At 24.9% G+C, this 27,002-nt stretch overlaps 1 protein-coding gene across 1 annotated transcript; it reads right to left on the minus strand.

Annotated features, from left to right (window-relative positions):
• Nucleotides 1-369: 369 nt before the first annotated feature.
• LOC111620296 (Bardet-Biedl syndrome 7 protein homolog) lies at nucleotides 370-26,044 on the minus strand. Its single transcript, XM_023362200.1, has 10 exons — nucleotides 25,918-26,044; nucleotides 25,317-25,401; nucleotides 25,144-25,243; nucleotides 16,005-16,200; nucleotides 15,850-15,924; nucleotides 15,560-15,762; nucleotides 5,785-5,949; nucleotides 5,025-5,134; nucleotides 453-556; nucleotides 370-381 (listed from the first exon to the last, which is right to left on the minus strand). The coding sequence occupies exons 1-10, from the start codon at nucleotides 25,972-25,974 to the stop codon at nucleotides 376-378; spliced, it is 1,101 nt and encodes a 366-aa protein (XP_023217968.1). The 5' UTR covers nucleotides 25,975-26,044; the 3' UTR covers nucleotides 370-375.
• Nucleotides 26,045-27,002: the final 958 nt, after the last annotated feature.

Here is a 27,002-nt window from a genome sequence, read left to right on the forward strand (position 1 = left end):
TGCATTTTTGGAGAAAACTATTGTATAAATCAGCCCAATTATTCTTTATCTTATTCTATAATTTTATAGAATAAGATAGAGAATAAATAAAAAATTAGATAGACTAAATAAAATTAAATAGATAATTTTTGAATGCAATTCAAATGATTTTATATTCAGATCAACATAGCATATGCTATAATTCAATAAATATGATGAACAAATCATTTATTATCCTAATATGTTATGTAATGCTTATTCTTACATGTTTCAAACTATTTCTTATAAATATTTTTCAGTGCTTAAATGAGTACAGTAATTTTCTGCAATTCTCTATTTTAAAATGTGTTAAATAAATCTGTTATTCACTTCCAGGAATCTTCCATCACATAATTACTAGAACTAAATGTACATGAATAATATATATATATTTACTATAGAATATACAGTATATAAAATTATTTATTTCTTACTTTTAAGGCATCAATCACTTGAACTTTCTTTGCTAACAATAACTGATATTCTAATTTTGGATGAATCAAATTTAAAGTATGTGCAATACTTTCTTCATTAATATCTAAAATAAAAAATTATTCTTCTGTTACATTAGTCAAAAAAAGATAATTTACAACACATATACAGAGCATTGAAATATTATTAAAAAATGATTTTTTGGTAAGTTTAATTTTAAGTTATTAAAAAATAAACCATTTTATAATTTGTAGAATTATAAAAATGCTTTCTTCTATTATATAAGTTATTTAAGTTAAAATATGTAAAAAGATATTAATCAATCCACTTAAAAGACATTTAAACTATTAAATATATTATCAAAAAATTGGTAATTTATTAATATTACATTTTCTTAAAATTATTCAAAGAAATCAAAATTTGAATGAGTATCTTTGCTATTATTATTCAAAATATATTCAGATTAGACTACAGATGAAATTTGCAACTAGAATAAAGCATTCCAAAACATTTATATTATATTATATTTCAAATTTATATATTTAAACAAACAATTACAAAAGATTTAGATTGTGTATTCCTGTATTAAAATAATTTTTCAATTTTGATTTCATAACATGTTATGTCATTTCTTTAGTAGCTTAAATTATCACATAATATAGGTTCATTTACCAATGGATAGATTTTTAATGAAATCTGACAAGAAAATTGCTAATGAAAACATGCTGATTACGTTTTAAATTCATTTATACTAGATAATTAAAATTAATTTATTCCAGTTAAATTTGCAAATTTCTTTTACTAACGTATTAATATTAAATAAACTTTCTAAAATTTAAAAGTCAATACTTTATTAACAAACAAATTAACATGAAAAATATAAACACTGTTATATAAACAATTTAGGACATGATCTGTATCTTACATTGCATAACATTTAACTTTGTAAAGTGTTTATTTTTAATGATTTTTACTTCCTAAATCATTTTAATATGTATAATTTAAACATAAAATGTGAGAATATCTGATGATAAATTTATAAATTTTTAATGTATTATGAATATCCTATTTATTTATATATCAAATAGAAAACTATTATACTTTATCTTTTTATCTAAATTTATAAAATTTGTATATTGTTGGTTTTTATTCTTCTTTGCATTTCATTTTAAATACACAAACTTCTATAATTTTTTAAAATGTTATGATAATACTTTCAAAAAGTATATAAGCAATAAATCATTTGTGTGATATATTTTATTAAAAGTAATTATTTCCAAATTTAAACCTATCTTAAAGATTAAATCATGCAATTTCTTAGGTGAGTAAAAATTTGGATCTCATATTACAAGAAAAGAATCAATTTTTAGATTAAATTTGCCACATTTTTTAAATTTTAATCACAATTTCAGCTAATGAAACTAGCAGAAAGTGCAGGTAAAACTGATAAAAATGGCAATTACAATTATTTCTCGACAAAGTTTACATTCAGTACTTTAAACTGTTAACTTTAGGATTTTATATAATTATTAACAACATTTGCTATTATTCTTATTCTAAACTATGGTGCAAACTTTAACCATATGTAATATATAGAGTATGTACAATAAATGTATTTGTTATTACAGTAAACCCTTTCTAACTTGGACTGATAGGGATGGAGATTGTCCAAGTTAGTGGCGTGTTTTCTGCAATGACACAGAAAAGAAGATACAATAGAGTAATTTATTTCAATCAGCATTATACAGAAGTTTATCAAAGTTTAGTTTATTATTTAGTAATACTAAAAAATTAATAAATACTACTGAAATTATTATTAAAAGGAAAAAAGCTCAAAAAATTTAATCACCATCTTGCAGCCTCCTTGAACACTAACATTTTTTGGTTCAATGATTCTTTTGTAGAATGCATATTTTTCACGTTATTCAAGTGGATTGATTAATTAAAATGAACTGTCCTGTATACATCTAGTTCTTGCTTTAATCANTTATAATTTCTATTATACAGTTTTATCATGGAAATTCATTTTCTGAAAATCTTGTAGATAAATCAAGGATACAAAAGAATGTTTTTCATTCTTAAACAAAATATGAGAAATCTAGAATATGATTTGACATATTAATAATTATCAATAATCAAATTACAGATATTTTATAATATCTGTTGCTTATTTATTTGTTAGTTTTATAACTAACAAATAAGTAAGCAAGTAAAGGAATGATAACAAAAAGAAAATAGTTAATGAAATGAATAACTGAAAAAATTGTATGATTCAAATAGTTCAATCAATCAATAACAAAAAGTGGTTTAACAAACCAATATCATTAATGTTGCTTATGTCATACTTATTATGAATAATGATGGGAATATGAAATCCTAAAGAAAACACTTTGAAAGCTGTAATAAGTGGCTATATAAAAGTGACCACAATTCATAATATCATGTTAATATTATGGTCATTAACATTAGCAGTAACACTAGTTTTAGGTTTTACCATGCTAAGCTTTCTAGCTTAGAATAATATAATACTAAAAATAGAACAATAACTTATTTTTATTTACCATAATATAACCATATATTATCTCTTATTGGTATTTGTTACTTTTTGTGTCATTAATATTAAAAATATAGATCAAAATAACTCAGACAGTTTGGTATCTATCTACTGTATAGTGTAATGCAAACTCATATTTCATTGTTTGCTGGATACTTCTTCAGTGTATCTGTCTCTCTCATTTTCAGTCAAATGAATGCTTGGATGTAATCCAGAAAGATTAACGACAACATATATCTCATGTTGTTAACACTGTGACTTGCCATATTATCATGTTGCTAATGTGATGAGTTTTTAGCTGAGAAAGACAATTTACACATCCCACATCCACTGTACAGCCCAGAATTGACATCCTGTAACTTTTTACTATTTCCTGCACTAAAGTTAAAGATATAGGAAAACATTTTCTGTTTCCAACGGTAGTGGCATTGGAGAAAATTTTGAAGAACATCTCTAAGAATGAGCTACCATATATCTTTTAGGACTACAGAAGTGCAGAAACAATGGCAGAAATACTCTAAATTTTGAGAAATACTTTAAAAAAAAAAACAATGGTCACTTTGCTTGAAGTGGTTATCATGTAAGAAAAAAAGTCATTCTCAATTTGTTTTGACTTACCCTCATGTATAAATATTTGAAGGATTTTATACCTTTCAATATCACGAAAATATTTTTATTTTTAAACATTTATTGGGAAAATAATTTCTATAATGAAAATTTCTTTGATATAATAAAAAAAATGTTTTAAAGATTACTAAATTATAATAAATGCTAATGCCATAATTCACAATAGTTGATTAAAATTAAAAATTGGCTGATGGTATTTACATTAAAATATATTTTTATTTTCAATTTTTAATTTTAATAACTTCCATTTATGTAAGGTAGTCCCTGACTTTCAGATGCAATGTTTTTCTAAAAACATATACAAAAGCTGAATGTATAAAAGTTGAGCAATAAACTTGTATGTTATAAAGGGAATTATTTTCCTGAAAAGCTAAAAAGCAAAATTATAGAATATTTTATTAAGGAAGGAAAATTTTGCTTTTTTACAGAAAATATGTTACAATGCATAAAGCATTATTTTAAATGTTAAAATAGTATGTCAAACAGAATACTGACAATAAAAATTAATTTTCTCAAATGACTTTGATGTTACCAAAACTAGCAGAAAGTGCCACTGCAAGATAGCTCAATATTTTTGTCATCTGAAAACGTATGAAAGTCTAAATTTGGCGCACAAAAAAAATTTAGGGATATCAAAGTATTACACATAAAAGTAAGGCTTCATACATGCTAAACCACTTCTGTTATGTTCTCTATGTAAATTGATTAAGTTCCTTCAATCTTTGACTCATTTAATGACTCTCATATTCTATATTTGCATTGAATTATTTTTATTATAAATTAGTATTGCAAAGATTATGTCACTAAAAGTTAAATCAACATTTATATCTTAACATTACTATTTCATATCATTCTATAAAATGTCTCGTTTTTCCAAGTGACACCTTCCTTGTTAGCCGTTCCAGTGATCTTCCTCAAAAAAGTTTCAGCAAACAGAAATGATATATATAAACTTGATTCTTTTAGATAAGTTTTTGATATTTTATCTTCTATCTATGAAATTTAAAATTATGTTCTAAAAATTATGCTTAGAAAGCATTTCCTGCTATGTAATGAACTGCAGTTTGAGATTGTTTCTTAATTTCAGCTAATTTTTAGCATTAACATTAGCAGTAACACTGGTTTTAGGTTTTACTATTCTAATCTTTCTAGCTTAGAACAATATAATACTAAAAATGGAACGATAACTTATTTTTATTTACTACAGACTAATAAAAATGTTTTATAAACAACCTACACAGATAAGCATTACAAGTCTTTATTATTTCAATTTTATCAAATTACTAAACAACAAATCACATTTTAAAATTAATTATTGAATTATTCAAATTTTATTTTATATAAAAATATTTAAGTTATTAAAGTAAATTAATAAAAATTTTACTTCACTAACCACAAGAAATATCCAAAGAAATTTTTTTTCTAGTTGCTTCTTTTGATAAAACATCTTTCAAAATGGAAATAGTTGATATGCTATCTGATTTAAATGTTGCTTCACCTTTCCTATAAAATATAATAAAATATATTAAATCACATAAATTACTTTCAATTATATTCTTTAATTAAAATCAATAAAAAAATAATTTCAATTAACAAATTANTTGATTTTACATGTAATCGTATGGGAAAAAAATGATTCACCTTACGGCATTTCATGATATGATCTCAGTTTCGGAACGAATTAATTTCGTATCATGAGATACCACTGTATATATAATTTATATATATCGTAAAAAGCTATTAATTACATAACAATTTTAGCATTAATTACAATTGAGATAACTATATTGATACTAATTTAAATATGATAAAGCTATGTTTTGTCAAAAAACCTTCAATAATGCTTAGAATAACAAAAAAAAGTCAAAATAATCAGATGATAAAAATAGGGCAAAATATCATATGATATTATTTATATATGAAATAGAGAATCATGGATTTAAATTTATTTCCCAATCATTCTGAATTATTTGACAATTAAATTTATCAATACATAACTTGATATTACAATAAGAATAACACTATTGTTAAACAAATGGGCTATATTGAAAACTTTCTCAGGCATATTACTAAATAAAAACTGAATCAGGATTTAACTAATTCTTAATTTCAAACTCAGAGAATAGATGTAAAACTTGTTAAACGTATCTTACTTGTAAGAACAACTAAGAACAGTATCTAAAAATGTAGAAACAAAGTATAACGAAGCATAATCGCCTGCTGGAGTTCTCTCTGGTACTTCTGGTAGGCAGAATACAATCCAGGCATGCATTTCTCCTAATGTAAACATTCCTCGTAATGTAAGTGTGTTTAATGGCCTGAAAAAATTGTAGTGTTTATAAATAGTATGCTAAAACAAAAATAATTTAAAATATAAAACATAATTCAATTTTTTAATTATAAATTTATTCAAAAATTATTTTAAGACAAGGCTGTTTTAAAATTAATTAAAAGAACTAAATTTTACTTAAAATATAAAAATTATGTTTTAGTGATAAGTAGCAAATGAGAATAATTAGATTTTAATTTGTTAATTATATGACAGTTTACAATTATATAAAGATAAATATTGATTCATAGAAGTAAACTTAATCAGTAAATTAAAATATTGGATATATTAAAGAAATTTCAAAATGGTGAATAAATTATCAGATAAATTATGATTAATACAGAAACAAATTATTAACATAACAGTAAATTATTAGTTGTATTTAATACTTTAAATATAACTGCACTCTTAGAATATTATTACTATTTGATGTAAAATTCAAATGAAAAAATATCTGCAGTGTTAAAAAATTTTAAATAGATTTTAATTGTGCAGTAAAATTTGTTTATTCAAAACATCCTGGTTGTAGTAAATGATAATAAGCATGACATTATACTAAACATAAAAAGATATTTCTTAAGAAATTTAACTTTAAATAATTATCTGATCTGTATCACTATGATTTGAACCGAATTAAATTAAGAAAACAAATAAACCAGCATATGTGGTATTTATTGAAGTTTTTAAGATAAAGAAACACTCTCCAAAATTAGGAGGTGACTTACAAGGCAAGTGTAAAATTCAAAGCTTTACTAGAGTGGTAAACAATTGTTTTGTACCACTGACTGTTACTCCAGCAAATTGTCAAACAATTTTAATTAAAACTCAAGTTTGATAAACTTATTTATCACAGGGATTAATATAATAATCAAAATTTGGTATAAATGAATACTTCACCACATACAGTACAACTAGTAACTGATATGCCAATCGTACATCATTGATGCAAATGGTAGAGCTTAAGTAAAAATATATTATAGTATTCTATTATCAGTGCCAGCACGAGACAAGTTTTAAGATGAAGCGAGATCCTATTATGGTGCCCCCTTTGGTTGCCCCTAATTTATAGTCTTTAATTTTCTTTACCACTGAGGCACCCCCCTAGGACTTAGCGCCTGGAGCGGCTGCTCCGTTTGCCCTGTGGTAGGGCCGGCTCTGTCTATTATCATATACAGTGGTCACCACTTACTGTGATCCCTGGTTAATGTTATCAGCAACTTAATGTAATCCAAACTAGTTTTTCCAAACCAGTTCTATATTCCCTGTGTAAAATCTTGCTGGTTGTGATCAGCTTACCATTTATTATCATCAGATTAAAGTAGGATATTTATAATATTTATAACTGACAAATTAGGATCACATCAGTGCATAACTGGGTGCAGTTGAGAACCGCTGTTCTGTGACTGTTACTCCCAAATAAGATTTTTAGAACATTACAAACTTTAAATAAACAAATAAACATTAGCGTTACCATTGTAATACTATACCTATTTTTATTTATTAAAAACATCATAAATTTATTTATTTTAGCTTTAATTGTAGTTTTATGATTATAGCTTAATTAATGTGTTATTCTATTGATACTGTAGGTCAGGGAATGGCAAACTTTTTGTTAATATGATCAACTTTCATTATATTGAAACTAATAGTGAACTATTGTGAGACAAAAGTGATGTCACTACATATTGTAAGTTTAAGGTAACATCTGTAACAACTGAAAACTTACCAAGATATATACAGTATAAGCAAGTATTCAATTCATGTTTTCTCTCATTCATGATTTAATACTGAAAGCAATTTAATAAAACTTTTTAAAATTTGATAAAAATATAAGCTTTATTTGTTATTTCGAAACAGTATTGTACTAAATTTTTGAGAGTATTAAACACAAGATTATGTTATTAATCAATCACATGGCTTCTTTTCCAATCTTTATTTAATTGATATGGTATTTCTACACGTTTCGGGCTTTTGGCCCTCATCAGTCAACTAAAACAAACAAGTAATATATACAGTATTTAAAATATTATATTTTACAAGTAAATTGCACAAACAATATAAAATACATGTATATAATTCACACGTACCATTAACCACGAAATGGCACTTGTACACCATAAGTTTGCATTTACAAACTAGAAGGATGAGGTGGTTACACGAACATTTTAATTTTCAGTACATCTAGTTAAAATTATAAAGCGATATATAAAAAATACATGAAACTACAGGTATTTAATAAATATTAAGTCTTACTGGGTTATAGTCTTACTGTTAATTATATTCATTCCTCTTATCAAAGGCAACAAATATGTGTTGTTAAGTCCTTTCAGATGTATTTGTTGGCTCATTTACAAATTTAAGAACTTTCTCAGAATTTGTACAGATTTCCTTGGTATAACTTGTTCCACTTTTGGTTGAACTTTTGTTTAGCACTATCAGGTAGTGTTTCTGACTATTCACAACAGTCAGAATTTACATAATCAAATAGGGTAACTATTAAATAGTCAAATGAGCTGAAAAGCCCTCTGGTGGAGTCCAATAAACCTCCAAGAATATAATACTTCTTTTTAAAAATTTTTTTCCTTTTATAATATATTTAATCAATTTTTATTTATGTTTATGCTTAAATTTTTATTTATGCAATTTTTTGAATTAATTATGGCCACACTTTGAATTTTCTGTTATATATATTCCTTTCTTTGTATAAAATTTTTGTGTTATCTTTGTCAATATTGCAATTATTTATGACACAATGATCATGGAAGACTGATTGCAATATATGATATTTCATATCTGCTGAATGTTCTTTTATTCTTGTTTTTAATTTATGCTTTGTTTCTCCAATATAGGTATTTGGATTTTTGCAAGTGCATGGGATTTCATAAACTACATTTTTGATTTCTTTATTTTTGTGAGATTGCTTCTTGTTTCTTTTTTTCACTATTCGAGATTGTAGTTTTTCATATTTGAGTGATAGTTTTATGTTTACTTTCTACATACCAATTAAATAAAGATGGAAAAGAAGCCACGTGATTGATTAATAACACAATCTTATGTTTAATACTCTCAAAAAATATAAGCATTATGAAATTGTAAATAACAAATACCATGGTGATTGATCAAAAATTTTTTTGAGATTAACTGGTTGACCAACCCTTCTACAAACACATGCCCCTGTACACTAACCTGCAAAATGGCAGCTGCTGAATATGTTATCAGACACTTATTATCATCAAAACAGTCTTGAACCAATGTTACCACAATAAACAGTGACTGAAATCTCAAATAGGAATGGGCTTATCCATAATTTCTTAAGTCAAAATTTGTATCATATTCTAGTAAAATCCTACCCAAGTTCCTTAAATAACATTAAAGTGCTATAAATTCCCTATTCACCTATCAAAACAATTTTAAATGAATTCTTCTCCATGTTGAAACCATGTCCTTCTTTAAATTATATTTTGAGACATCATAAAATGTTGATACCAGTATGTATTAATAAATATTGTTAGCCAACATATGAGAGCACTCAGTGGCATAGCGTGGGTGTCAGCTGCCCGGGGCAGAGGAAAATTTCACCACCCCCTTATTTAGGTATCTCAATTTAAAAGACTAAAATTCAGTTTCGTCACAGAATAAGTACAGCTGTCCCTTGATAGTCTGACGTTTTGTAATCTGACATGCTCAGTAGTCCGACGCACCTCCCTTCAAGGTACCCGTCCCCGTTACGTGTCTGCTTGCACAGAAGCATGTCGCAATGTGAATCTCCCCACCCAATTCTTACATGATGACACACATTTCTTGTGTTTTCTGTGAGCAGTTCTGTTCAAACAGTTGGAATAGGAAATATTGTAGGCTACTGCTAGCAAAACAATGCCAAATATGTAATCACTTTCGGTAATCCACGCACTTTTGGTAATCCGACACCCCTTTGGTCCCATACCTGTCGGATTATCAAGGGACAGCTGTAATAAAAAATTCTGTGCTCATTTCAATCAATCCAAATCATAGGTGTGACAAAAATATGAAATAAAATGGTTCAAATTTTTACAAGATATTATTATTATTTATTGTGAAATTTTGCCACCCCCTAAAAGTGCTGCACAGAGCACTTTTAGGGGGTGCCCTGCCGCCCCCACTATGCTATGCCACTGGGAGCACTAGCCCGAAACACGTATTGGCATTTGGAACAATTGGTTTATACATTTAAAGTATATAAGAAAATAAAGTGAATGTAAAAAAGTCCAGTGTTCAGTATCAACACTTCATGGTATCTCAAAATACAATTTTAAATTAAATAAAATGAGATTGTTGCACCTATATAAAATGAACTAATATGAAATGAGAAAACTGAATACAACATAAGCAAATATTAAGTTATCAGACATTTCTTTATTATTACAAAAGTTGCTTCTAGCCCTTAATATAATAATATCAATTAAATTAAAATATCCACAACCGTGAGGCAGATAATAGTGAGGGCTTATCAGACCAAATGATGGGCACAAACGCTCAGAGATTAAAGTAAAAAAAATTTAATAAACACAAAAGGTTACTACATAGTTTTCGTTTTCATACCTATGTAGTAACCTTTTGTGTTTATTAAATTTTTTTCACTTTAATCTCTGAGCGTTTGTGCCCATCATTTGGTCTGATAAGCCCTCACTATTATNGCAAATAATTCATTATCATATATTTTCTATTAACTAACTAACAAATTGAAAAAGTAACCAAAATAAATTGAATAACTTTAATATTAAAAAATGTACATAAAGTTTAATTACCTCAGTTTACATATTTTCTGAGCTGATTCTTCAGAAACTAATAAAAAGTTAGGGTCAAGACGTTTATTTGCTGGCTCTGTTGACAGTCCAAATAACCATCCTAAAGTCAGAAAAATAATTAAATAATGTTAAATTTATAAATCATCACTTAAGATAAATGTAATATTTAATACCTGTATAAGTGGTCACTAAAATTTCATCATAGCCTGGGTTTCCAACTTTTCCACCATTCACAGAAGTTACACTTTCTCCACAATTCTAATCCAAAATATAAAAAGTTTTTAATATAATAACAGATGGCGCCATTTTAAATGTTGCTGAGAAAGTACAGCAACGCATTGCTAGATTTTTTTATATATGTAAGCCTTCTAATATGATAACAGATGGCGCCATTTTAAATGTTGCTGAGAAAGTACAGCAACGCATTGCTAGATTTTTTTATATATGTAAGCCTTCCAACATCATTATTTTTCCAATACAGTAGAGCGTCGATTTTCCGAATCAATTGGGGACTGGGGTTGTCCGGATAACTGATATTTCGGATAACTGATTTACGTACGAAAAAATAGTTTAACGTATCCGATTTCGAAATTTTTTTGTTGCCTGTCGCTTCGCGTTGAATTTTCGTCGATGTTAAGCCTAACAAAGACTATTGTATCGTTAAAAATTATTTTTTTATTTTGTACAAACAAAATAAATATATTGAAAAATATAAAAACAATAAAAAATTATACTTCAGANAATTGATAAATATTTAAAAAAAAAATAAAGTTTTGTAAAAATAAAAAAATAAAATCTAGATCTGTTCACCTAGAATAGATCCAGGTGACAGATATCAACTACAGAACAGTACCATTAGTTCATTTTTGTATACATCATTATGATAGGATTGATTGCCCAAAGTATTAGAGAAAACATACACAAACACTATGAATGAGCTCCAATAAAGTAGATTTTTGTTATTATTTTAAGAAACTAAAATGGTGTTCATTTATTTAAAATATTTTAAATTAAAAAATAGATAGTGTCTGTTTAAGGATGTATTGCAATGTAATTTAATATCTAATATTTGTTTTAAAATTTATTGTCAAAATCATCAGAATAATAATAAATAAAATTTATATATTCATAACATTATATGTATACAGAACAAATGGCCCATAAAATTTTGCTGTAAAATTTTAATATTGTATTAAAACAAAATTTCTGATAACTCATTAATTTAAAGACAAATAATGAAGGACAACAATTTATAAATAGCAAAAATGTCATAAATAAAACTGGAGAGTTAAATATTATATTACTGTTAGTCAGTGGTGTATCCAGGGTTTTGAGAATTTGGATGTTGCTCAAGACAGATTCAAAAGATACCAATGCATGTGCCCCATCAGTTTTTGGACACTATTACTCAATTATCTTAAATTATCTTAGTTAACAACTTAAAATAGATAATTCTTTTATCTTTATCTTTCTGAAATTGTTAAATGGAAAATGGATAAGTGAAAAGTGATTGTAAATTATTGAAATTATGGTATGATTCCAAGAGGAGGAATTGAAAAGGTATAAAATCATTGAGCTGCAATTTAAAAAATTGTAGACCTATAAATTCCCACTGTTATCTGTCTGACCTTCCTTAATCTTGAGAACATCGTTAGATAGATGAAAGTTGAGACCAGATAAGGAAAGCTTAGGAACAAGACGCCCTAATTAACTATATACAAACTTCTGGTCTAGACTGAAAGTCATAATTTTAATTCAAAAATTTTCCCAGAACAAAATTACATAGATGACCGACATTACTCTGTTGTTATCAGAAAATGTATGATGCATAGGAGCAAGACACTACTAATTTCAGTTGGTTAGCATATATTTTAAATTAAATAAATTAAAAATATTGCAAGGATAATAAATTAAAAATATTGCAAAAATTATTGTGACATCATCACAATGCAATCTGGCATTGTGATGATGTCACAATAATTTTTGCTAGTTATATTTCTTATTTTCACTAGAAACAATCAAAATTACAGTTATTTTAAATTCATATGTAATCATCTTTAATCTATGCTCCACACTTTTCCATAAATTTCCAAGAAATATTTAAAATTTTTCTGTTTACATAAGATTACTTTCTGTCATTGAAATCATATGCTGTGAATTATTATATTGAATAGTATGTGACAAAAATTGAGCCACATCTAAAAAAGTGCTACAACTACAAAAATAATAACGTGGGCGAAGGAGTCGTCCCCAGTCATTTATTATAACATTATATACAATAAATATAGTAAATAATGTTATATACATTATTATTATAAATATCATATAGTGTTGTTATAAATAATAATATGGCTAGATAAAATTTGATCAGCATATTTAGAATAATAACTATTTAATCAGGTTGGTAATACAGTAGATGATATTATTAATTGCTATTTTGACAATATTTTGTTTATGTAATTTTTTATTTTGTTTTTTCAGAGCTTCAATCTGTACATTACTGTTGAGAATTTTTTAAATGAGTTTGCTTTTAAGGAGGGTTTCAGTCAAAGTTTAGTTTCAAAAGCTCGGTTCATCTAAAATTTCAGAAATTATTTCCTAATGAAAATTTTTCATAATTATATTCAATATTTCTACTGGAAAAAAATTTTGTGAAAGACTATGTTTGAACTTGAAAGGGATAGACAATTATCTGTTTTGATAAATGATAAGACAGAAGAATTTTAGAAATACTACATTAAAACTATATTATTAGTGAAACCTGTGAATCAACTGCAATAATAATATTTAAATTCAAAGTATTATTTAAAGTTCAAAGTGAACAAAAATGAAATAAAATTATAATAATTAGAGTTCTCTACAGAAGATGACAATTTATATAAACTTTTTGGCACTAAAATGATTCACACTTAGTACAGTAAGAATGGTAATTATAAATCAAATCAATTGTAAATTACAAAAAGTATATAATTACATAAGCATAACGGAACATTGGTTCTTCAGCTTCATCATAACTATAAACTTCTACCATACCATCTCCTCGTCCTATAATAAGATCTTGAATACCATCAGCAGTAATATCATAATTATCCAAACAAAGAATACCTAAATTTGAATAAATGTTTAGATTTAAAAAATTAATTTAATTTTTATAATTTAAATTGATAAATATTTAAAAAAAAAATAAAGTTTTGTAAAAATAAAAAAATAAAATCTAGATCTGTTCACCTAGAATAGATCCAGGTGACAGATATCAACTACAGAACAGTACCATTAGTTCATTTTTGTATACATCATTATGATAGGATTGATTGCCCAAAGTATTAGAGAAAACATACACAAACACTATGAATGAGCTCCAATAAAGTAGATTTTTGTTATTATTTTAAGAAACTAAAATGGTGTTCATTTATTTAAAATATTTTAAATTAAAAAATAGATAGTGTCTGTTTAAGGATGTATTGCAATGTAATTTAATATCTAATATTTGTTTTAAAATTTATTGTCAAAATCATCAGAATAATAATAAANATGCAATTTAAGCATTTCTGTTTCAAATGTTGTTTTTTCCCCCTTGTTTTACTTAATTTATAATTACATCTACAATGATTACAAAATAAAATAAAAGAAACAGGCAAAATGGAATATTTGAGACAATACCTTCTAAACTGCATGTTGGTAAGTGTCATGATTTTAATGGCTACTTTGGACATGAGGGTACAGGTAACCCCTGTATAACACAGCACTTCTATAGTACGGGTTCACTCTAACACAGTTCGAGAATTGGAAACATCCACATATAACACAGTGCTTTTATAGCACGGGTTCACTCTAACACGGTTTGGGAATTGGGTAAACCCTCGTACAACATGAAATGTAATAAAGAGTGCGTTCTTTTATACCTCCACGTAACTACGCATGAGCATTCTAATTGTTTTCATGGCTACTTTGAATGCTCTTTCAACAAATAATCTATTTAATGGTTAAATTTTACAATTGGGACCCTTCTTTTGCCTCTAAAAGCTCATTTTAGAATTATAGATTCCTCCATCACAATACTATTGATAGTGTGGGCGCCACCATCTTTCTTTCACCATCATTCCTAAATGCCTACAAACAGCAGCACACTTGAGTTGCAGAGAACCACTATTAACAAATGCACCCAAAAACTGTTACCAGTTGAAGATGCTCATGCTGAGATCATCATATAGGATGTATAATCCTCTGGTAAAATATTTACTTAAATAATAAATAAGTATTTTACCTATGAAAAAAATGAATAATAAATCTGATTTAAATACAGATTTAACAGCATGTTATTTAATTTTTGGAACCTAATCCCCCTTTTCGTACTAGTTCTTTGTTTCGTATAACACGGATTCACATAACACGGAATTTTTTGGAATGTAACTCCCATGTTATACGGGGGATACCTGTATACTGTAGTATGAACTATATGCTTCTTTGGGTTATCCACATAAAATTATAGTAATTTCAAATCTAATACAAACAGTTGTAATTTTCCAAAATAATTTATCTTGAATTTTTTGTCATCATCTCATATTCAATAATGTTAATCAGTCAATTATTCTAACTATTGATATTTAAACTATTTCTTTACCAACATTAAAAATAATAAATGATACAACATAATTTAATATCAGCTAACAAATGGCAAAGTTAGAAATAATTTTCAATTTTAAACAACTTTTTATCATTATTCCAATATAATTTTTAAATTATATAACATTTTATCTTTAAAACAGAAATATATATAAAAATTAATATAGAATCTAAAATAAAAATAATAATTACTTTTTATCATCAAATGTGTGAGTACGTCGATGAAGTGATAATGGTTTTATTTGATACTGACGGACTTGACAGCATTTAGGTTGTAATCTAGGAGTAATGTAAGCCTGTAATACACCATATTGACCTTCAATAGATCTTATTTTAATTTCCAGTCTTGTAGTATTAGCTTGGCATCGGTATGTTGCTAACAAAAAATTACCATTCTATGTAAACAAAGATACATTATATATATAAATAAATTAAGCACTTTTTATTAATTATGGTGTTTAAAAATTAAAAATTATACTTGCTTCTATATCACACGAACTGTAGCTAACAACTGCTGAATTTCTTTCACTATCCAAAAGATCAACAGGCACATTACTCTAAAAAATAAAATGTATTCTTTTTGTAATTAACAAATTTTATGATTAATTTATATGTACCAGTAGACATTAAATCTAACCTGAATTAAAACATTATCAATTGCTGTTTGAACTTCAAGGGTAAGAAGATATGATGCATCTTCATGATTAAGATTAAATTGATCATTTATTTTGAAGAAAGGCACAGCAGATACTCCCCCAAATTCAGACTGTGCTGCTAATTGATATTTTTCTCTTTCTTTAAGTACACGCTGCTGCAATTCTTCAACTTCTTCCCTGTAATAAATTAACAAAATAAAATAGATTAATAATTAAATATCTAATAGGATAAAAATACTGGTATTAAAAAAAATTTGATATATCTTGTAATTTTGTATGGATAACTCACAGTTTAAAGTCAATTTCAAAGCAGGTGCAGGTTTATAGTGATGCATGTTATTTATCAAACAGATTTTCATTTTTCAAAATGTAATAAGAATATCTTTAAAAAGAAATATTAAAATCTTTTGCATGCTATATACATATTTATCTGTCATTACAATTTTTTCAAAACAAGAGCAAATATTTGCCTTGTTTTTAGTTCTATCCAATTCATTTTCTATGTCAATCTATGCTTTAAATGATGTTATTAGACTTTCATAATTAAACTTGTATCTTAAAAGATAATAAGTTTCTGGTAATTCTCTCTTCTCTATATAATTACTCTCAGAAAACTATTTAGAAACCAATGGTCAATTTTATGTTTTTTAGTTCTCTACAATGTATAAGAGCTAGTATTCAAACTAGTATAATTAAACTTTATTTCTACTTAATTTTTAAAAATTANAAGGTAAGTACATTTTTTATTACTGTTATCAAAATTCTCATCAGATTAACAGATTAAAAAAAAATACCTCAAAATACAATACAATTTAAATAAAAATACAATAAAATACATTTCATCAAACAATCCTTTCATTTTTTTAGTTTTTGCAGCATTCATATTCTGATACCAACTTCAAAGTCTACATTATTTAACCCATAAATTAAACACCTCCATCTTAAAAAATTTATGAGAATAATAAATTTTTTTATATCTAAAAGATATATAATAGGGGTGATCAAACTTTGTCATAACATGAACCACAAATCACCTATTAGAACGTAAAAGTTGCATTTTCTATTGGAATGTTATTTTATATTATATATAGTTAAAATACTATAGTTATCAGCATTCTATGGTAAATATTACTGTTATTTCATTACTGGCTATGTAAACATTCATTTAACTCCTTTGACTTTATGAACATAGCTTTTAATTAACTGTTCAAGGTTAAGTTGCGAGTTATTCTTACAACCTATATTTATATCATACCAAGGAATAGAAAACTTACAAGAAATATTATATATATGTAAGAAGTATGTACCAAGTTTATAAAAAGAAATTGTATAAGTGTACAAAAGCCACAATTTGGCCACTATAGGTATATGATATTTGACATAAAGCATTCATTTCATATCTCATTACATTTTCTAAATTATTTTTAACTTTAAATAACATTATGTTATATAAGTTAAGTTTTAGTATCATTTCCCTTCTTTCTCTCTTCTGTCACCAGTTTATACCTCCACCATCGTCTATCCTCAAAGGTAAAGTGCAAATAAAACTACATTTTTTAAATCAATTATTATTCTATTATGGTTATTTATACGTTTACAACTACAAAATGCATTTTTCAGTGTTTTCCTTACTAAAGTTTTTTTTTCAATGTACTACTGAGCTTTAATTTGAGTGTGCTTTTCATGTTGGAATGAATTATTTGGTTTTACATGTAATCGTATGGGGAAAAATGATTCACCTTACGACATGAAAATGTCGTAAGGTGACCCTTACGACCTTACGATCTCAGTTACGGAATGGATTAATTTCATATCCTGAGGTACCACTGTATATACCATCTTTTGTCTGAGTTTTGTGCATTTCAAAATGAGGTAGAAAATATGACACACCATTGGTAAAAAATGAAACACCAGATTTTATTTACCAGTCATCAGTTTCCATGGAACTTCTTTTTTATTTAAGTTCAGCCTATTAATATTTTTGAAATGTAATGTTTAATATTATATATATATATAATAACACCTAATTTAACTTAATGTTAATACACAGAAAACAGCAGGGCTATTATTTTANTATAGTACGGGTTCACTCTAACACAGTTCGAGAATTGGAAACATCCACATATAACATAGTGCTTTTATAGCATGGGTTCACTCTAACACGGTTTGGGAATTGGGTAAACCCTCGTACAACATGAAATGTAATAAAGAGTGCGTTCTTTTATACCTCCACGTAACTACGCATGAGCATTCTAATTGTTTTCATGGCTACTTTGAATGCTCTTTCAACAAATAATCTATTTAATGGTTAAATTTTACAATTGGGACCCTTCTTTTGCCTCTAAAAGCTCATTTTAGAATTATAGATTCCTCCATCACAATACTATTGATAGTGTGGGCGCCACCATCTTTCTTTCACCATCATTCCTAAATGCCTACAAACAGCAGCACACTTGAGTTGCAGAGAACCACTATTAACAAATGCACCCAAAAACTGTTACCAGTTGAAGATGCTCATGCTGAGATCATCATATAGGATGTATAATCCTCTGGTAAAATATTTACTTAAATAATAAATAAGTATTTTACCTATGAAAAAAATGAATAATAAATCTGATTTAAATACAGATTTAACAGCATGTTATTTAATTTTTGGAACCTAATCCCCCTTTTCGTACTAGTTCTTTGTTTCGTATAACACGGATTCACATAACACGGAATTTTTTGGAATGTAACTCCCATGTTATACGGGGGATACCTGTATACTGTAGTATGAACTATATGCTTCTTTGGGTTATCCACATAAAATTATAGTAATTTCAAATCTAATACAAACAGTTGTAATTTTCCAAAATAATTTATCTTGAATTTTTTGTCATCATCTCATATTCAATAATGTTAATCAGTCAATTATTCTAACTATTGATATTTAAACTATTTCTTTACCAACATTAAAAATAATAAATGATACAACATAATTTAATATCAGCTAACAAATGGCAAAGTTAGAAATAATTTTCAATTTTAAACAATTTTTTATCATTATTCCAATATAATTTTTAAATTATATAACATTTTATCTTTAAAACAAAGATTGTTTTGATATTCTAAATGAAATAAAATTAACAATCACTTTAAATAATATAAATTTTAAATAAATATTCTTGTGATAATGCAAAATTTTTATAATTTTGTTTTTAATATAGAGTAAATTACGTACAGTAAACCTTTTATTTAATGGTGTAACTGAGGATAGGGTGGGTCTGTTATAGCCAAAAATTCATTAAATTGAATGTGTTTTAAAACATATGTTAATAACAAATTTTAAATTACTCAGTGACTCTTTAATTCAACATTTTAGCATGCTTCATTCAGGAATACAAAGGTTTTATATTTTTCCTATCAAACAGAAACTGAGATCTGTGAAATTAAAGGTTACTGCATTATGTTTGATGTTTATTAATCATATTATGAATATATATGTTTAAATTCTTTTCTCATTGTCCAGCTACATACAAGAAGGAATCATTTCAAGTTTTGACTACATAAACATATACAAAATATTGCATTAAAATCAATTTCAGTTTTAAAATAAGAATATAATAAAATTATATCATATCATAGAATTAAAAAAATATGAAATTAGAAAATAAGAGTTCAAATTTTGTTGTTATAAAATTTATTATTCAAATTACTTTATGTTGTGTAAATGTTAATCACTAAACTAATAAACATTTATCATTGTTGATATATGAAGATAACAATGAGTTATTTAATTAATGTTATTTTCCATTTATTTATAATGTATTTTCTTGTACATTAAAAATTATTAAAATATGTTATTTTAATAATTTTTAATGTACTACAATATTTGTATATATTGAAAAGTTACGATAATATGTAGTTGTGTCACAAATGTTATGATTTATTACTTGATCTTATCAAATTATTGAAGGAAATAAAATCGCTGAAACTGCTTAATTGCTAAGTAAATAAAATGAGGATGTCATCAGATCTAAACTTTTCCATTTAACCTTTAAATTAATTGATAATTTTAATTCATAAAAATATTTATTTTATAGAATATACTCAAGTTATATAAGCAATTCATAAAATTTTTATTTTAACTTTATTAATCTAATGATAAAATAAAATAAACTGTTCCAAAATTTATGAATGAAATTATTTCAAACCTTAGCAAAAACAATCTATGATCAAGTTTTTAATTATCTTAAAATACAAGTTGTAACTTTTAAGCATTTTTGATTATTAAATCCAAAATGTGTATCAGACTTTTTCAATCAAAAAACAATATTTAAAAATAATGCATTATTTTATTAATTTCTGCTGTTATCAATTATTAATCTAACTTTAATTCTTTAATCTTTTCTATTAAAAATATTTTTATTCTACCAGCCAAGATAGTTTATTAAAAAATTAAATGTTTTCAAACAAACTTTAGTTGTGAAAATTTTCAATTTATATAAACAAACAATCTATTTGAATATATATATTCCATCAAATAACATATCAGCTATAGTTTATTGAAATTGAATGCCAAGTAGTTAAAATAATTTATTAAGAATTTAAATTTTTTCTAACTACAAAAATAAGGCTGTAATTACTTTATTATTGATTTACATGTGTGAATTTTGTAAAAAACTAAATACAGTAACTAATATAATTTAACTATCAATCACATTCAATTTTCAAAATTGAAATGAATTATTTTCTAAAATAAATGAAGTAATATTTAAAAATATTATTTTCTAGATTATTATTTTATTTATAGGATAACCACAAAACAAAAATTCACTTTTAAACTGATCAATCCAAAGAATATAATTATTACTTATTGCTGGTGTTGCTAGTGATAAATCTGTCCAAATCTATGAAGAAATAAATTTATAGGAATTGTCTAATCATGATGATAGTCACTAAAAAGAAATTAGTCTGAAATTTGTTTTATAATTCTTTTATTTTTTATACATAATCTATATCCATTTAAGTTTTAAGTTTAATAGACTAGATATTTATACAAAGAACATATTGCAATATACTATAATATAATTATTGCATCAGAAAAACCATCTCTGATTTTAAACAATTTTGACAGCATCTCTTCTTTTTAGTTAAAAATTTTTATTAATTAATTACTGTTATTAAGATTATAGTAGAGGAAATTAAATTTAACAATAGTAACTTTAATATACTTTTATACTATTTAGACTAAGGAAAATTTCTGGACTTTTTTATCAGTAATATATACAGGTTATTAAGGAAAATTAAAGATTATATAATTATTTACAAATTTTACTTTACTTTTAAAAATTATAATAAAGATTATCTAAATTAACTAAGCCTGCTCTTTATCATTTATTATTTGATTTTATATGGTTTAAAAACCATGTATTACAAATTTTATCAATTTAAAAATAAAGAACACACTAAAATTTAAACACTTTTTTCAAAGTTAAAAATTACTTGCTTGCAGCTTGTTTTTGAAAATAATAAAATTATTTTTGTTATATATTTAATCTAACAAGGGGAGGTTATGACTTGGTCTTCAAGAATTTCAACAATACTGTGTGTGGATAAGCCTGGGAAAAACATTTATTGAACAAAGAGAAAGAGTGGCTTCTCAAACATTTTCAAGAAAATCAAAGTTAAAAAATTCGTTGAAGACTGTGTGCTTGATAGTAGCATGCCATACTCATATTTTGAAATCTATGGTTTGCATCTCAATAAATGAACTTTTCTCAACTCAATGCAATTTTTCATAAATAATTACAAATTTTACAGGTTTATACATTTTATCTATTTATTTTCTATTAAAAATGTGTATTTTATCTTCTTTGAAAATTCCTTTTTCGAAAAAGAATAAATTTAAAGCTCTTTGTTTTATTAGCTATGAAAATGAAATATACTTAGGATATAAACAATAAGAAACCAGAGAAATGATATTGAAAAATAAGTAGTTTTTTTTACAGTATTTGTATTTACAATAATTAAAACCCATGTAATTTACAATTATTTTATGTAAAAATTGCACTGAGTTGAAAAAACACTTGCTCAAAGAGTCCATAAAACTTATTCATAAGACACTCAGACTTTTTTAACTTTGCATTTTCTCCCTCTGTTCAATAAAGGTTCATACCAACATTCATCCACACACACAGTATTATTGTATTCCCTGAGGACCATTTCCTCATTTCCCTTGCAAAACTGTATTAATACTAAAAATCAAACGTGAGTTTTAGAATATAAAAACATATTCATGTTATATAAAACTTACGTAAATTATTTAATAGGAGAAATCTATCAGCTATTCATGCAATAAAATAATCCTACATGCATTTATTAAAAGTATATATTATTAATACAATGTACAAGAAAAGTTTTATTCATAAAAAGTTATATAAATTTACTTATATATTATAACTGTAAAATATAATGATTAATTTACACAAATTTTTATAAAAATTAATTATATTTAAAAACATCATTAAACATCAAAAATGAAATATTTTACTTAAAATATTTAATAATTATATTATATCTTATTTCATAACTTAGTCTAATAATAAAGAAATGTTAGAAAAATAAATGCATACATTAGAAGAGCCTTATTTAATGGTATAGCAGACAGTGCAGTGTAAGAAATAATATATGCAGAATATTCTCAAGTAGTCTATCCAAACAAACCTGTGAAAGGAAAATTGTGCTAGTGCAAAAAATAAGCTTAGAAAAAATCATCATAAAGATATAATTTTTAATTAATCAAAATTTTGTAGGCAATCAATGGCCCATCTTTATTATGCAGATATGTAAATCTTCAAATATTTATTGTCAAGAATATAAAAATACAGTACACCGTCGATTATCCAAAACATTGGTTAACCGAAAGCTTTCCAGTTGGACTGCGTCATGCTGAGTCGAACATTTTTGATACTAGATTAACTTCTAAAATATAAATTTTTTTTTGTTTTTATATTTTTTAATATATTTATTTTGTTTGTACAAAACAAAGAAATAATTTTTAATGATACAATAGCCACAATTATTATTATAAAAATTTTCATTAGGCTTAACACCGATGAAAATTCAATGCAAAGCAACACACAACAGAGAAAAATTTAAACATGGGATATATTAATATACTATTATTGGGATATACTAATATACTATATTAATAATGTATTTTTTCATACCTAACCGGTTATCTGAAAAATTGATTTTCCAAACAATTGATTTGGATAATCAATTGATTATCCCAGTCCCCAATTGATTCAGATAATCAACACTACTGTATTTAAAATTATAATTTAATTTTCCTGTAGAAAACAAAAAACTTTATACTTTAAATTTATAAACAGTTATTAAACATATATAACATATTAAAGATATCCATATAATCATATTTACATAAATATATATATATAGATTTTTATTATACATGCAATATAATACTAAGACTATTTATACAATAGGCTTAGTATAAAAACTTACAAGATTATTTTATATATTAGATAATCTTACTTATAAGATTATTATATTAAAATTAATTTTGACTCTTAAAAGAAAAATAATGCTTTCTTTTAAATTTTAAAAAAGATAATGATAATTTTTACAAATAATTATTATAAATCTTTAAGAAGTTAAATAGTTGAGGTAGAGTAGAAATAATAATAGCATTAAAACTATTATTTAACTCTGCAATCCTTTCTCCTTTCTTTTAAATCAACTAGCCTAGCCGACAACTAGATTGCAGATAACATGTTAAAATCTGTCAAAATACGAAAAATATTTATAGATTAATTAATAGATTTTTACATATTATCTGCATAGCTATCTTATATTAATATGATCTCAATGAAAAAACTAATTATTATAAAATAATTCAAAAAGTTAGCAATGGCTCTTGTACAAATTTCCTGGGACTCAAATAGAAAGTTACGGAAACCAAGAAAGAAAATTAATCATTTTCAAATACACAGAGTACTATAATATAAAATTTAAATAGTATAAAAGTTTAAAAGAAGTAATTTTGTTAAATTATGAGAAATTTCTCTATTCAAAAAAAAATATATTTAAGTTTAATAAAAGTGTATGTGGCATCAACTGTTATAAGATTTCATTAAAAAATAACTTTTTTATAATACTAATTATTATAAATGGCAAAAACCTTATTTTTTGAGTAGGAGTGAGTTTTTAAAAAAATTGTAAATGCCAAGAAAATTTTTACTAAATCTGATCCCAATTGAGATATGATTAGTTAGCAAGGGCTCTTGTACAGTACAAATTCAATGACTCTTGTTACCACTCTCAATCTCCAAAATGTAACAACATTAATTCTCATATATAGAAATAGTTCTGCCAAATTTCAAAATTTTTGCTCCATGATATAATGGAAATTAGATGACGACACAATTTTATAAAGATTTTTTTTTACATTTTTTTGCTCATGGAGTGTCAAAATGTGAAAAAATTAAAAAAAAAACAGGAAATCAAAATTTGACTTATCACTATAATTTCCCTCTGTTACTTTAACAGCTGGGAAAGTAAAAATGTTATTGTATTGTAGGTTTGTTACCATAAATTTTTCTCATTTAAATGCAGTAAATAATTTTCTTTTTATTATTAAAATTATGATTAACATTTCTAAGAGTGAAATACAGTAAGCAAGCATGAAATATCATGCAGTAAGGTTCTATTAATAATTTGTTCTGATTAACTTACATAGTATTAAATAACAAGAAGTTTATCAATGTAAATGTTTGAAATAAAGCTACAAAATTTTAAATATATTTTTATAAAAAATTTTATATAAAGTAAAAAACTATACAGTTTTAATTACTACTAATGTAAAGCAATCAACTCATAAAATATGCCATAGATATTTAATTATCTTTAATTTTTTCAAAAAACAAATTTAGTAAAAAAAAAATAGTAAGTATTTTAATTTATTTAATATTTTCAATTTCAAAACAATTAAAATATTAAATTGAAGCAAATAATTCATTATCATATATTTTCTATTAACTAACTAACAAATTGAAAAAGTAACCAAAATAAATTGAATAACTTTAATATTAAAAAATGTACATAAAGTTTAATTACCTCAGTTTACATATTTTCTGAGCTGATTCTTCAGAAACTAATAAAAAGTTAGGGTCAAGACGTTTATTTGCTGGCTCTGTTGACAGTCCAAATAACCATCCTAAAGTCAGAAAAATAATTAAATAATGTTAAATTTATAAATCATCACTTAAGATAAATGTAATATTTAATACCTGTATAAGTGGTCACTAAAATTTCATCATAGCCTGGGTTTCCAACTTTTCCACCATTCACAGAAGTTACACTTTCTCCACAATTCTAATCCAAAATATAAAAAGTTTTTAATATATAATTGATTTAAAATAGCATATTAATTAACAGGCAATATGCATTTTTTCAATTTGTATTCATTTCAAACTTATTATAATTTTAGTCTTTATCACAAAACAGAATATGAATAATCATAAATAACCTCTCACAAATATTACTAAGATTAAAGCAAGATACAAATAATAATATAATATACATTAATAATAATATATTATAATATAATATGTTATAATATNGATAAGACAGAAGAATTTTAGAAATACTACATTAAAACTATATTATTAGTGAAACCTGTGAATCAACTGCAATAATAATATTTAAATTCAAAGTATTATTTAAAGTTCAAAGTGAACAAAAATGAAATAAAATTATAATAATTAGAGTTCTCTACAGAAGATGACAATTTATATAAACTTTTTGGCACTAAAATGATTCACACTTAGTACAGTAAGAATGGTAATTATAAATCAAATCAATTGTAAATTACAAAAAGTATATAATTACATAAGCATAACGGAACATTGGTTCTTCAGCTTCATCATAACTATAAACTTCTACCATACCATCTCCTCGTCCTATAATAAGATCTTGAATACCATCAGCAGTAATATCATAATTATCCAAACAAAGAATACCTAAATTTGAATAAATGTTTAGATTTAAAAAATTAATTTAATTTTTATAATTTAAATTGATAAATATTTAAAAAAAAAATAAAGTTTTGTAAAAATAAAAAAATAAAATCTAGATCTGTTCACCTAGAATAGATCCAGGTGACAGATATCAACTACAGAACAGTACCATTAGTTCATTTTTGTATACATCATTATGATAGGATTGATTGCCCAAAGTATTAGAGAAAACATACACAAACACTATGAATGAGCTCCAATAAAGTAGATTTTTGTTATTATTTTAAGAAAACTAAAATGGTGTTCATTTATTTAAAATATTTTAAATTAAAAAATAGATAGTGTCTGTTTAAGGATGTATTGCAATGTAATTTAATATCTAATATTTGTTTTAAAATTTATTGTCAAAATCATCAGAATAATAATAAATAAAATTTATATATTCATAACATTATATGTATACAGAACAAATGGCCCATAAAATTTTGCTGTAAAATTTTAATATTGTATTAAAACAAAATTTCTGATAACTCATTAATTTAAAGACAAATAATGAAGGACAACAATTTATAAATAGCAAAAATGTCATAAATAAAACTGGAGAGTTAAATATTATATTACTGTTAGTCAGTGGTGTATCCAGGGTTTTGAGAATTTGGATGTTGCTCAAGACAGATTCAAAAGATACCAATGCATGTGCCCCATCAGTTTTTGGACACTATTACTCAATTATCTTAAATTATCTTAGTTAACAACTTAAAATAGATAATTCTTTTATCTTTATCTTTCTGAAATTGTTAAATGGAAAATGGATAAGTGAAAAGTGATTGTAAATTATTGAAATTATGGTATGATTCCAAGAGGAGGAATTGAAAAGGTATAAAATCATTGAGCTGCAATTTAAAAAATTGTAGACCTATAAATTCCCACTGTTATCTGTCTGACCTTCCTTAATCT

This window comes from Centruroides sculpturatus, unplaced genomic scaffold (assembly GCF_000671375.1).
Source record: "Centruroides sculpturatus isolate CEXI.00-Female unplaced genomic scaffold, Cexi_2.0 scaffold4, whole genome shotgun sequence".
Lineage (NCBI taxonomy): Eukaryota > Metazoa > Arthropoda > Arachnida > Scorpiones > Buthidae > Centruroides > Centruroides sculpturatus.

Bases quoted from the DNA above. Each gene is read 5' to 3' on its own strand.
- LOC111620296 (XM_023362200.1), bottom strand. From the start codon at position 25,974: ATGGTAGAAGTTTATAGTTATGATGAAGCTGAAGAACCAATGTTCCGT. The intron at 5,950-15,559 runs GTAATTATTATT...CAATTTTTTCAG, and splicing joins CACACATTTGATGATAAAAA to GCCATTAAACACACTTACAT. The intron at 5,135-5,784 runs GTAAGATACGTT...TATATTTTATAG, and splicing joins GTTCTTAGTTGTTCTTACAA to GAAAGGTGAAGCAACATTTA.